The sequence below is a fragment of the Phacochoerus africanus genome, chromosome 3 (assembly GCF_016906955.1).
Source record: "Phacochoerus africanus isolate WHEZ1 chromosome 3, ROS_Pafr_v1, whole genome shotgun sequence".
NCBI classification, from domain to species: Eukaryota; Metazoa; Chordata; class Mammalia; order Artiodactyla; family Suidae; genus Phacochoerus; species Phacochoerus africanus.
The window spans coordinates 7,509,716-7,522,864 of NC_062546.1; the positions used below are offsets into that span (position 1 = coordinate 7,509,716).

A 13,149-nucleotide genomic window follows, 5' to 3' on the forward strand; every position below is an offset into this window, starting at 1 on the left:
ACCTGGTGTCTGACAAAAACAGAACAATGAGTTCCTTCCACAAGACAGATGTTTTTGCTCATTTACGTAAAAGACATTTGTACTGAGTGCTTTACAAATATTAACTAGTTTATCACGACCATCCCATGCGGTAGTGTTAAAGAAAAAAAATATTTATGATACTTTTTAAAACAGTAAGATTTTATGCAGGGAGATTATTACAGTGGGGTTTTGCAGTAGGGGGAGAGATTGGGCTCAACTTTTTTTTTTTGTCTTTTTGCCTTTTTCTAGGGCCGCTCCCGTGGCATAAGGAGGTTCCCACCAGCCTACGGAGCTGTAGCCACCAGCCTACGCCAGAGCCACAGCAACGCGGGATCCCAGCCACGTCTGCGACCTACACCGCAGCTCAGGGCAGCGCCGGATCCTTAACCCACTGAGCAAGGCCAGGGATCGAGCCCACAACCTCATGGTTCCTAGTCGGATTCGTTAACCACTGCACCACGACGGAAACTCCTGGGCTCAACTTTGACTACAACAAAGGAAAATGGGGATTTAGAGCCAAGTCCCAGAAGCGGGTGGGAGATTTGGTGGGTGGAAAATTACGTAAGAGGTTTCGGTAGTTCTTGCTAAGTAACCGAACAGGTGAAGGCTGGCTGGGTTCTGAGACCCTCTTTGGGGATGAGGATTTGGTCAGATATTGAGACAGATTGTGTATTGAGGGTGAGAGAAGCTGGCTAAGATGACTTAGCAGGATTCTTGCTAAGCCTGGCCTCTACAAGGATGGCGACTGATGCTCAAGATTAGCCCTCATTGAGCAAAGGGATCAGAGGAGCCTGACTAAAATGTGGTCAAGCAGGTAATCTTTGTCAGGAGGATGGCTATCATCCCCATTTACACATGAGGAGACCAAGGCAAAATATGGTTAAGTAACGATGTAGTTAAAAACATCCTACAGCCAGTAGGCAGTTGAAGCGGGAATTCACTGTCTATGCTGCCTTAAGAACTGAATACTATCTTGGTTCTCTTTCACCCGACACACACACACACACACACACACACACACATGCACACACGCACGCACGCACACACACACGCACGCACGCACGCTTCATCAACTTCATATACAACCCAGTTAATTCAGGTTCCCTCTCTTGGGCAGTACTTGAGATGGAAACTGCCGACATTTCTCATAAACATGCTTTTTCTTTGCTTCCCCTGCTCATTAGCATGTTCTTTGCTAAGCAAAATAAATCAGGGACCTAATCTGAAATGAATGGGCATTTATTTTCTGCCCTGACCAAAAATATGTTTGTGGTATACATTAAGCAAGCATTGTTAGCTGCGTACAAGTATCTTTTCACTGAATTTGTCTTAAGTAGCAACAGAGTCAGAGAAACGAATCACCTCCCCAAACTTCCTTACAGCAATGGGTGGACTTGTGACTGAGATCTCACCTATAAAATGTAGCTTAGACTCTACCACATAGAAATGATTATTTCCCTGAGAAAGGCGATAGACCCAGCTGGCACTTGCCTTGGGCCCTTTGCTCTTCTTCCTCCTGCCTGGAATATATATACGATGGCAGTAGCTTCTGCAGCTATGCTGAGACCATGGGTAGAAGCCTACATGACTAAAGAAAGGAAAGTAGGAGTATATAGCTCAGCACCACAGAGCTATATTTTCCTGGATTTCCTTTTTAGCCCACTTGCTAGGTGAGAAAAAAATAAATCCTCTTTGGTTAATCCACTACAGAGTTGATGGTGCATCTGAAAATAATCATAAGTAATAAACAGACTAACTTTCAAAGGGAAGTTATTGATGTTATTTCTTCATACTTGTTGGACATCTCATTATAACTACTAAGTATTTATAGCAAACATTATCACTGACAAACTTTATTGAATAAAGTATGAGATACCTGTTTTAAGCAATGAGATGCAGAAGAAGATTACTCAGAAATTGCTTTTTCTGATTATTTTCCTAATCATTTTATCAAATTGACTGCTAGAGACATACACATTGCATTCTGAACTTAGGCACTTATCCTATCGGTCAGTCACTTGGAACAGTGGTGATCCTTGAAAGAAAAATGGAGGCGGTAGACATTAGTATTCTGAAATATCCATGGAATAAAATGCAAATTTTGCAGTCAAAATTTCAGATATAATAATATGACTTAAATTCAAAGAACGTGAACTGGTGCTTAAATGCAAGTATATTCTCAGTTTTCCAAGAAGACACTCGTTACTTCGCAGCATCTTTGGCTCGAAACCAGTCACTTCCAAAAACGCAATCTTCATTTGGATTGGAAGTGGTTTTGCAGGCGTGATTAAGGAAAGAAGATTGGAAAATCTGATAGTCTGGATTATTTGGCGGGAGAGGCAGCATGAAAAATGGTCACTGGCATATAATTTCACTTTTGAGAAACAGAAAACCTAGGGGGGAAAAATACAGACGCTAAGAACTCTGAGCTGTCTCAGAAAAACAGTTTAGATTGCTCTGCTGCCATAACAAGCAGCAGAGTTCATTGTTGTGTTTGCAGACTGAGGTCTGCAGAAAATAAATATCTGCAGCTGAGGGCATCTAGAGATAATGAACATCCAGAAGTGCGACTACACCCCAAGGTATTTTAGGAATCATCTTACTGACAGAAAGAAAGAGATAAAGGAGCAGAGAAGAAATTTTAGCAGTGGTGAAACACAAGAGAGGCTGCAAGAGAGAGCAGTTGACTGGCAAGGAATAGAATCCCATCTGCAATCAGCAGCCACATCCGTTCAGGGCTTATTAAAGAACAGGATTCACTTCATTTTTGCCGTATGGTCTTTAGCATACTAATCAACCAGGGAAGCAGGGACAATTCCACAAAGTTGAGTTTTATCCTCTTTCGTTCTCTTCCATCAGCTCCATCCGCTTGCAGAGAACACAGTGAAACCATCAGGCCCAGGAAGGTTTGATATATATTCGTTTTAAGAAAATGTTTCGAGTGAATGATGCTGAAAAGTTGGTGCCAGAAAACTCAAGACAGTGAGTTCATTTATCTTTTTTTATATAAATCATATGTGTATCACTCTAGCAAATGATAACCAAAACATGATTTTTGGGAGTTTCTCTTTTTCATTTTTTCTAATTCATGTCTCAGGACCTAGATTATTTTTACTACGTTGGGGATTAACTTGGAACCTCTGGTTTATTTAGTGTTCTAGAAAGCAAAATTTAAGTGGTCCTAAAATGAGACTGAGTCCTTGCAAAATCGTACAGTGTCTGGTGAGTCACGCAACTATTCAATTTGCCTTTATCCAATCACCCATGAATTTGGTCCTGCAAATGTCTGCCTTGTACCTCCCATACCCAGAGCACTATTCCGGATGCTGATCTACACAGGCAGGTGTCCGGGACAGATTCTGCCTTCAGGATGGGCCGAGTGTAATGGAAGGGAAGGTAAACACGTACTTACAAGGCACTGTGAAATGATCACTTCCATGATGGACACGCACGTGGGAAAACAGTACGGGCATATTCTGGCGCTGAGACAAAGGAAGACTTTGTGGACACAGAGTGTGGATTTGACTTTTACGACTGTTTAGAATTTAGTTTTGATGACATAGGGGCAAAAGAGAGGAATAAAGCTAGGGCATTATAATTGGAAAATGTGTGGCTCCTATGGAGAAAGGTAAGCATATGGGTGGAAAGCAGCGTTCATCAAAAGTCAGAAAGTGAATCCATGGGCCAGAGCTGCCTTTCTCATTATTCAGTCCTACCTGTACTGCTGTTAGGAAGGTTGCATACCGACTCTCTTTTATTAACTTAATAATTTTTGCTAAATCTGTTTTTTTCTTAACCCTTTACATTTAAGTTTTAAAAATTACAAAGGAAAAAAAATCAGTATCAGTTGACGCAAGTAGAATGTAGACATAAAATTTAACTGAAAAAAAAAATGTTGTTAAATTCTCTTAGGCCTTTTGGATGGCTCTGAGGCCTGTTATCAGTGTTAAAAAATGGAGAGGGATTGATCCCTACTGGAACCAAACCAAGAGTTTCTCCCTGACACAAGATGGGAGAAGGAACCAGAAGAAAGGCAAACCTGTGCTTATCTTTGAATGCTGTGTGAGGCTGTGTCTGAGTGCCACAAAAAGGCAGCTCATCTTTACCAAAGATGTAGGTGGCACATCAGGAAAATCAGCCTACAGAGGTCAGAAGGATTGGGTTAAAATTACAGCTCGACCACAAAATAACAATTCTGTGTGTTAAACTTTCCTGGAAAGACGTCTCTCTCTGTTTTATTAGATAGACAGACAGACAGACAGATGTAACTGATACATACAGACACACAGCCGACTCTTGAACAACATGGGTTTGAACTGCAGGGCTCCACTTATACTTGAATTTTTTTCAACAGTAAATATAATACTACACAATCCAGGATGTATTCCTGTGGAACCATGGATATAGAGGAACTGCCTATTAAAAGAACCAGGTAAGCAAAGGGCTGACTATACGTTATATTCAGATTTTCAGCTGCAGCTGCACGGAGAATCAGCCATGCGATCACATTATGAAAGGATCAATTGTCAACTACATAAAAAAAATTGATATCATATTTATAGCATATATAGAAAACATAATATGTATATATATGAATATTTAAATAGTTATGTATACAGGGACAGAGATAAAAAATGGCAGACATTAAAATGTAATTTTATATCTATGTCTATCATTGTATCTCTGTCATATATATAGATATGTAGATAAATATATATGAAAAGAGAGGCATAGAGTCATATAAAGACAAAGAGACATCTAAGTGTCCAGCTGTCTATTTACCTGTTTATCTTCAGAGAGAAAAGGAGACAGAAAAAACACCTGGAAAGATACTGATATGTATGAGGCATGCAATATAGTCATGCAATCAAAAAATGAAGTTGGGTAAAAGTTTGGGACCAAATTATGGAACTTCAGGCCAGATATGACTAAAAGTACATATTCCTGAGAAGGTAGAGGTCCATCAGAACACTAATACAGTGTCAGAAACAAAAGGAAAGCAATAAAATTGATCTTGGTTAGGGCTAAAAGGCAGACAAAATGTCAACTGAATTCCAGACTTATGAAGGTTCAAATTTAAGTGCTCATCAATACGCATGGCATATATCCATACACATATAGACATATATAAATTTATATACAGGCATATGTAAATTTATTTTAATTTCAGAATAGTTTTAAATAGGACATATCGTTCTTATCAAAAATCTTAAGTAATGTTCTAAGTTTTTTTTCAGGTGAAAAGAGAACAAATCCAAATAACCAGCTGCCACCTATACACATCATCAAGCAATAAGTTTGTCCCTTTGTGGGGGAGGGTGTTCTCCAGGAGATTTTCCTGATATCCTTTTGTTTGGTAAAATGACTAACTATTTGAGTATTGCAGCAAAAGAACATAAATGACTTCTGCTTACAGTCAAGACTCAATTATCCATATGCAACTAATTTTTGTTGCATTTGTTATCCCAGTCTGCCATTATCCTTCTGCCAAGCAGAGTTTTCTAGTCCAATTTTCCCCACTGCTGATTGGGATATACTTAGGAAAGCCACATTTGTTTTAGCATGAGCCTCAGCAAACCGTAATTAGGTGAGTCTGCTGAAACAAAACACAGTCAAACTGAATAATGCATTCCAAGACCAAGTTATCAATTATAGCAGATGACATAAGCCTCTGGGCTGCTGTCCATTGGCATGGATAAACGAAAACCACACTTTATCTTCATTTTAAACTTGAATCTATGTGAAAACAGATGAATAAAGCACTCGATTCTCACATCTGCCCTTCCCACTGAAGAATCTGTATCAAAAAGGTAGTTACGAAAGTGTGTGTATATCCAGAGGAAGTGTCTCTGTCTGTGAGGTTGATAAACCTGATTTGCCATTCTTGTCCTTCTTTGTCATCTAATTAGGGAAATCATACTATTCTTGACTTCTATTCTCTGTCACCTCTTCCCTAGAGGAAATAAAAGCAAAAGAGAATACATCCTGCTGTGACGACATGAGTAGGTGGCTCACAGGTTAATCAGTTCTTGGCATGTCCATCTAGTTATCCTAATTGAAGACAAGTTGATGATACTCTTAATTAGAAGGGTGCAGAGTACTCTCCTTATAGCAACTTTCATTTTTTGAGTATTGTCTGAGTATCTGCTATGTGCCAGACACTTGGCTAAGCATTGGGGAAATGAATTGTGTCACATAACACTAGCAACAACATGGTAAGATAGGAACTAGAGCTATCTTCCCTTTACAAATGAGGAAACCGATTTTAGAATGTTAAGCCCCTTGCCCAAAGACAAAGTGGGAAAGTGGCAGGAGCATGACTTGAACCCTGGAGTGACTGAGCCTAACGTCCAAGTGATGTCTCAGTCACTTTATCCTCCGACCTCCTCTCCCACTGCCAGATCCATGGACATTGTAGCACCAAAGTATCACAAGCCAGAAACATTCACTAAATTCAGCAACAGTTAAACTCTCTCATCCTTAAAGGTGATTGAAGCTTGAAGTCCTCACAAAGCAGAGAAACAGAAACTGGAAATTATCTGGTGGCTGGAGGACAGTGAAGTAAAGGGCAGGAGGCTGAAGGTCATATAATCCTCCTTGCAGATTTCTGTGTCGGCTGTGTCAAGGATGTTGCTTAATTTTGTTGTCTTTACTAATTCATTTAGTCAAAAAAAGGTCATTTCAACTTCAATGTCTTCTTGGTGGTGACAGGCTGATTTTTATCAGAATTTCCAACTGGATTGACTGACTAAAGCCTGAGAAGGTCAATGGCAATGAGTCAAAGGCTCTGACACACTGGAATTGAGATTATATTTGGCTCACTGCTTTTTGTTCTTTCACTAATCACTCTTCCTATTTGTTTAATGTCATGGTTCATCAGATAAAATTCCTTAGGTTAGGCTAAAGACTCAAAGACTCAACACCACTTCCCATCCACTGCCTGCTGCAATCAAGTCTCAATTAAATAAAATGCATAGGGAAAGCAGGAAATTGTATTTTAAGTAAGAAGAATTGCATGTATTAAATTCATTTTAAAAGAGTGCCAACGTATGTGTCAGGCATTGCAAGGACCATCTCTCTTGTTGTGTACGCCTAGTCCCCTTTATTCCTTCTTTTGGTTACTAGATAGTGATTGTTCTTTAAAGCAACAGTGTTCTGCCTCTCTGGGTCCATGTGGTTTGGGTAGATCTATCCCAACCATGGCTGCCAAGGAGCTAATGAAGGAGGAAGCAGGTGACTCAGCCCTGGCCAATTAGCACTGTCCACCCCATTAGTCATACTGATGAGTTCCAAGATGGGCTTATGATTCAAGTAAGGCAAATGAGACTCAAAGTTAGGACTGTCCCTAGAATTTTGGAAAAGTGGAGCTTGACAGAATGGTAAAAAGTAATCTTGGAGAAATCGGTAGCCATTTGGCCACCACATGGAAAGAGGCTACCTGAGAAATACCTGAGAAAGAAGAATCCAGCAACAACAACAACGGCAACACACATACACAGCAAAGAGAAGAAGAAAAATTCCTGTGATGCTATTTGAGTCCACAGTTTCAGCTGAAGTTCTGTATACCACTGGATCTATTACATTAAAAGAGATAATGGATTTTTCTTTTGTTTTTTTTTTCTTCTTCTTGGTCAAGGTTAAGGAAGGATTCTCTTCAGCTACAAGCAGAATTCTGATTAATTTCTTCTCTAAGAATAATTTTACTTTTATCCTTTTTAAAAACATTTCTAAAAGGAAGAGTTCTACTTTTCTGCTATAATAAATATAGGTATCGTAAGATTTCCTTGCCCTGTTGGGGTCTTATGCAGAATGTCAGTTCTCAATCTTACAGATGGAGAGGAAGTGAAGATTGGCCCCAATAATTTGGGGCTCTAAATTCACCCTGAAGTAAGGGATTTTGAAATAAATAGCTGGCATCCATTTATTTCTAGTCATTTTCCATTTTCTATAAAAATCAAAGAGATTACTGTAACAATATTTATGCCTGCTAATAATTGACTGGTGACTTTTCTGCTTAGTAGGGACAGAGGTAATTTTGTTAGTTGTTGTTGAAAGACTGTCTTCTGGTTTGGCCAGCTTCCGTTTAGCCTGATTTTTTCCTCTGAGCAAAGTGATTCCTTTCATGCCTCAACTTGCTAAAAGCTGGCTTGGCTAGTGTCATGTGTAGTTCAATGAAGAAAATGAAAAAAAAAAAAAAAACAAAACTGGAGGAAGATAAAACACCAGCCAATCACCCGAGGTCACAGAAAAGGATCTGTAAGTAGTTTCCTCTAGTCAACCAAGCTAGCAATGGAATGCCAAATGATCAGCAAGACAAAAAGAAGAAAGCAGTGGTCTGAGTGATTATGCAGATGTTTGGTCATATGAGAGTTTCAAGGTCATGGGCTAGGTTAGCCTCAATGGTCTCAGGGACCACCGAGCTCAATGCCTTCTTCCTACTTTTGCTACCTACATTCCATTTTCATTCAGCAGCAGAGGTGTCTTATAAAAAAATAAAATACAAATAAAATCATGATCTTCCCCTATTGAAAAACGACCAACACTTTCCCATTCTAGGTAAAATAAAATAAAAATCCCTTAACCTGGTCTCTTAGGTCACACAGGTCCTGATGCATGCCTCCTGTTTTCTCCATCTGTTTAGACTGCCCCTAACTCTGGTTTTCTTATTTTTCTAACACACCAATTCCCTTCCAGACTTAGACCTATTCACTTGCTGTTTACTTTGTTGCATTATCTTTAATTGTCTTTAATTACATTTCACCCAGATAATGCCAACTCCTCCCATAATCTCTGCTTACATTTATTTAGAAACTTTCTTGGGCATTACTAAAATAATTAAGACTGCTCATTTAAAATTAATTGAACAGTTTATATATTTTAAACATTGACACTTTACAACATTTCTTATAATCTTTAATTATATGATTAATGTATACATGTCTTCTTTTAAGGAATTCTATTTTTATGTATAATTGACTTACAATGTTGTGCCGCTTTCATGATGCTATACAGCAAAGTGTCTCAGTCATACATATATATATATATATATATACATTCTTTTTTAATATTATTTTCCATCATAGTCTATCCCATACATGTGTTTAAATATTTTTCCCCACTAGTCTTTAAGCTATGAAGTTGGGAAATATGTTAGTGTTATAGAAAGCTAATGGTACTAACACAGAGTAGGTATTCAACAAATTTCTTCAAAGAATTAGTAAAATAAGTGGGAGTGTTTAGAGGAATGAAGTAAATTGCCTTTAGTACTAGGAAAAAAAATATATATATATATGTTTCCACATTTTGACCCATAGATTCCAAAAACTTTTTAGCATTTGTTTTTAATGAGGTATTGGTATATATGTATAAGTCATGGAGACTTTTCTACATTATAATTTTCTTTCAACTTTCTGCTAACTTAACTTTTCAACTGTGTTTTAACAATATCATCTTATGAAATAAAATATAAATAAATATAACTGAGAGTATCAGAATATACTGTATATGATAAGGTGAATGTTATTTCATGTAATAGTGTTTTATATACGATATACATATTATGATAATCCCGTATTAGTTTCTAATTCTACATTGGTAATTTTTCCCTCGCTCATCACCATACTTTAAAAAGTCACTGTTGCTATTTTTTTTGTACTTTGGGTCATTTGTTACCTAAATGGTAGCATGAACTTGGGATTCACAGCCACCTAAATTTTCTGGAAAAAACTATACATCCTAATTGTCTGAAAGTACGTTTCAAAAAATTTTTTAAACATTTATTGAAGTCTAGTTGATTTAAAATGCTGTGTTAATTTTTGCAGTATGAAAGTACATTTTAATATCAGAAAACCACAGCAAGATAAATAATTCAAAACCCGCATTCCCAAATCCAAAGACACATATATATCCTATACATTCCCTCCTCTCACCAGCCCATGTGCACACACACCACCAAAGATTTCTGTTCCCTCAGGCCTTCAGAGGGAGGCTCCCGTAGAGAAACTAGTTCATCTTAACCAAAAACAGCACGGGCATGTAAGTCAGGAAACCAGGACTTCTTAGGTGAGGTTGGGGAGACTAAAAAAGGAATTTTAAATGAGAGAAGAACAAAATCCTGTGCTTGAAAATCCATTAGGCATCTGGCTCCTATTCCCAATTAGTCATGTTTCTATGGTCTTCAAAAGCCACTCGTCTGGACTTTGTCAGATCTTGGTTAATAAATTTTAACTGGACCTTTAGTAGAGCCGCTATACAATGGAAATGGGGAAAAAAAAATGCAGTGTAAAAGGCATTTTCTAAGACCAAACTATCTGGATTTAAATTCTAATTCTGACACTCCCCAGGAATGGCATTTTAGGCAAAGTGCTTAACCTCAGGCGGTCTCAGGTCTCTCATCTGTAAAGGGGACATGAACAGTGCCGTGTAATAAGGACAGAATGAGGGAACCCAGGTAAAGCTGTCCATTTAGCAGTTGGCATATAGCAAGATGCGGTGTGTATTTGCTACTGCTGTTATTACATTATCTTATGACTGTCATCATCAACACTTTCCTGCAGTTCTGATTAACCGGAAGTATCATAGCAGGGGTTGCGTGTTTTCTAGTGATAACAGGAAACGTCAGCTTCATTCAAACAGCAAAAGGGGGACATGCTTGGTCAGGTTTTTGGGCCTCTTTTGACTTGGGCCATCATCATTTCCTTGTCTACGTCCAGAGTGAGGTCACTCTCTTTTGCAAACCATGCCTAGGGAACCCAGGAAGAAAGTGTCTGAGCCTGTTCATCGATAACCCTATAGGAGAGGTCTCCAAATCTATGATGGGAGAAACATTTCAAATAGGACCGTTGTTCCGGGTTAAAAGATACACCCTCTAATTTGTCGTTGTATTTGCATGCCTAAATGTAATGTTTCACTTTCAGTGTACCGGAAGAGCTAAGCTCCAGTTTCATTCAGTTCAACACCATATATATTTTTGAAGACTTACAATGTGCAAGGCAACATGCTGGCCATTAGGGATGCAAACGTGAAGAAGACACAATGCCTCTGTTCTTAAAGATCATCCTCAGTGTTGCATTCTTTACAGACTTCTGGTGTGACGGGCAAGGGCACGTGCTCTGTCCATGGTGTCTTCATTTTTAGAAAGACTGACTTTTAGTACACACCACTCTAATTTTAGCCATATAACAACAGCATGATAACATTTATTAATTCAGAAAGTAAGCAATTGCTTAGCTGCATTTTCAGCAAAGCTTTACAAACCACAAAGCTAAACATATTCTGTTCTCAAAGCTTAGCTTCTCAAAATCGTTAAGGCAAAGTGAACCAAAACATTTTAGGGTGTTCATTTGCTTATTCGATTTTTTTAAAAACTTGACATTTGAATTGAGTGCTACTAAGAAAGACGACATCTGTGGGTAATTTTTCCCATTATCTGATTTCACAGAAATAATGCAAAATTTATTTCTGCTATTAGTTAAATGTTTAAATACTCATTTGAAAACAAAACCTACACAAAATTATTTTTCAGTGAGTCATTTGAACTGACTGAGGGTTTTGGTATCATGGGGCCAACCGCGGTGTTAAAAGAATAAAAATAACTGAGGAATGCAAAAAGCATATGATTAAATACATCACTTATGCTAGCTAGGATCCAAAATCAGTTCTGCTTCAGTAATTCTCTTAACAAATTGGAAAAGTCAAAATGGGGAGATTCAGAACAGAGATGCTCATATCTCAAACCCTGACTTCACTTTTCTCCCAAGACTGCATGTGATATAACTGGGCTGAGTATGCTTAAGAGGGAGGCTGGGAGGGCCAACACTTTAAAAACACCTGCCCTATGCCAGACCAACAGATATTATCTCACTTTGTCAATGGCACTGATTGACAGATCAAAAATGATGGCCACCCCTTTATATGTAAAATGCCCAACAAGTTTAAGCTTCATTTTTTTTTTTATGGCCACATGTGTGGCATATGGAAGTTCCCAGGCCAGGGGTTGAATCAGAGCTGCTGCTGCCAGCCTACACCACAGCCACAGCAACACCAGACCCCCCAGATCACAGCTGCATCTCCAAACTACACCATGGCTTGTGACAACACCAGATCATTAACTCACTGATCAAGGCCAGGGATTTGAACCCACATCCTCATGGATACTAGTCAAACTCTTTTTTTTTTTTTTTGTCTTTTTAGGGCTGAAACTGTGGCATATGGAGATACCCAGGCTAGGGGTTGAATTGGAGCTGTAGCCACTGACTTGCACGACAGCTCACAACAATGCCGGATCCTTAACCCACTTAGCAAGGCCAGGGATCAAACCCAAGTTCTCATGGTTGCTAGTCAGGTTTGTTAACCACTGAGCCACAACAGGAACTCCAACTAGTCAAATTCTTAATCCACTGAGCCACAATGGGAACTCCTAGCCTACATGTCTATTTAAAATGATCCATTGTTTCTACAGTTACTGTAGTTGGGTTTTCTATACTCCTTAGCAAGGCTTGACCGTCCTTAGGAGCAGCTGGGAGCAGAGGAGAATTAATTAGGGTAGAAGTGGCCGCAGTGCAAGAGGCTCGGGCCCACTTAAAAAGCTGCCCAGGAGCAGCAGACCCTGTGCCCGCAAAAGCGGAGCTTGAGGCCATGAGCAGATACGCCAGCCTGATGATCCCGGCTGTCTGCCCACATCTGACTGTGCTGCTCTCAGCCATTGGCATCTTCACCGCCTTGTCCTCCGTTTATGACGTCACCTCCACCAAGGACACTCAGGATATCTGCGTGGAGCTTCTCACCTCCTTGGTGGTCTCACTCCTCCCAGGGTTTGGGGTTCTTTTCCTGCTGTTCTGGGTTGGCCTCTACATGTAAGTTCCCAAGGGTTCCAACCAGGTAGCTTCACTGAATCCCACCTTTGGCAAATTAATTTTTTTTTTTTTTACTATTGCCAGAAGCGTCCTACCTACTGCTCACAATAAAAGCAGATGTGTGACCCCCCCCCCAAAAAAAAGAAAAAAGCCACTAAGATACAGAGTCATACCACCCTGCATGCCAGGATTTCCCCAACCCAGATGCAACAGAGGAAGCAACACATTGGCACAAACCCTTCTATTTACAACTAAACCTCTTTTCTTTTCATCC

At 39.2% G+C, this 13,149-nt stretch overlaps 1 protein-coding gene across 1 annotated transcript; it reads left to right on the forward strand.

The window, feature by feature from the left end:
* Window positions 1-7,220: 7,220 nt before the first annotated feature.
* Window positions 7,221-12,879, forward strand: LOC125122720 (transmembrane protein 258-like). The gene is made up of 2 exons (XM_047771414.1): window positions 7,221-7,254; window positions 12,533-12,879. Exons 1-2 carry the CDS (start codon window positions 7,221-7,223, stop codon window positions 12,877-12,879), a joined length of 381 nt encoding a protein of 126 aa, XP_047627370.1.
* The last annotated feature ends 270 nt before the right edge of the window (window positions 12,880-13,149 follow it).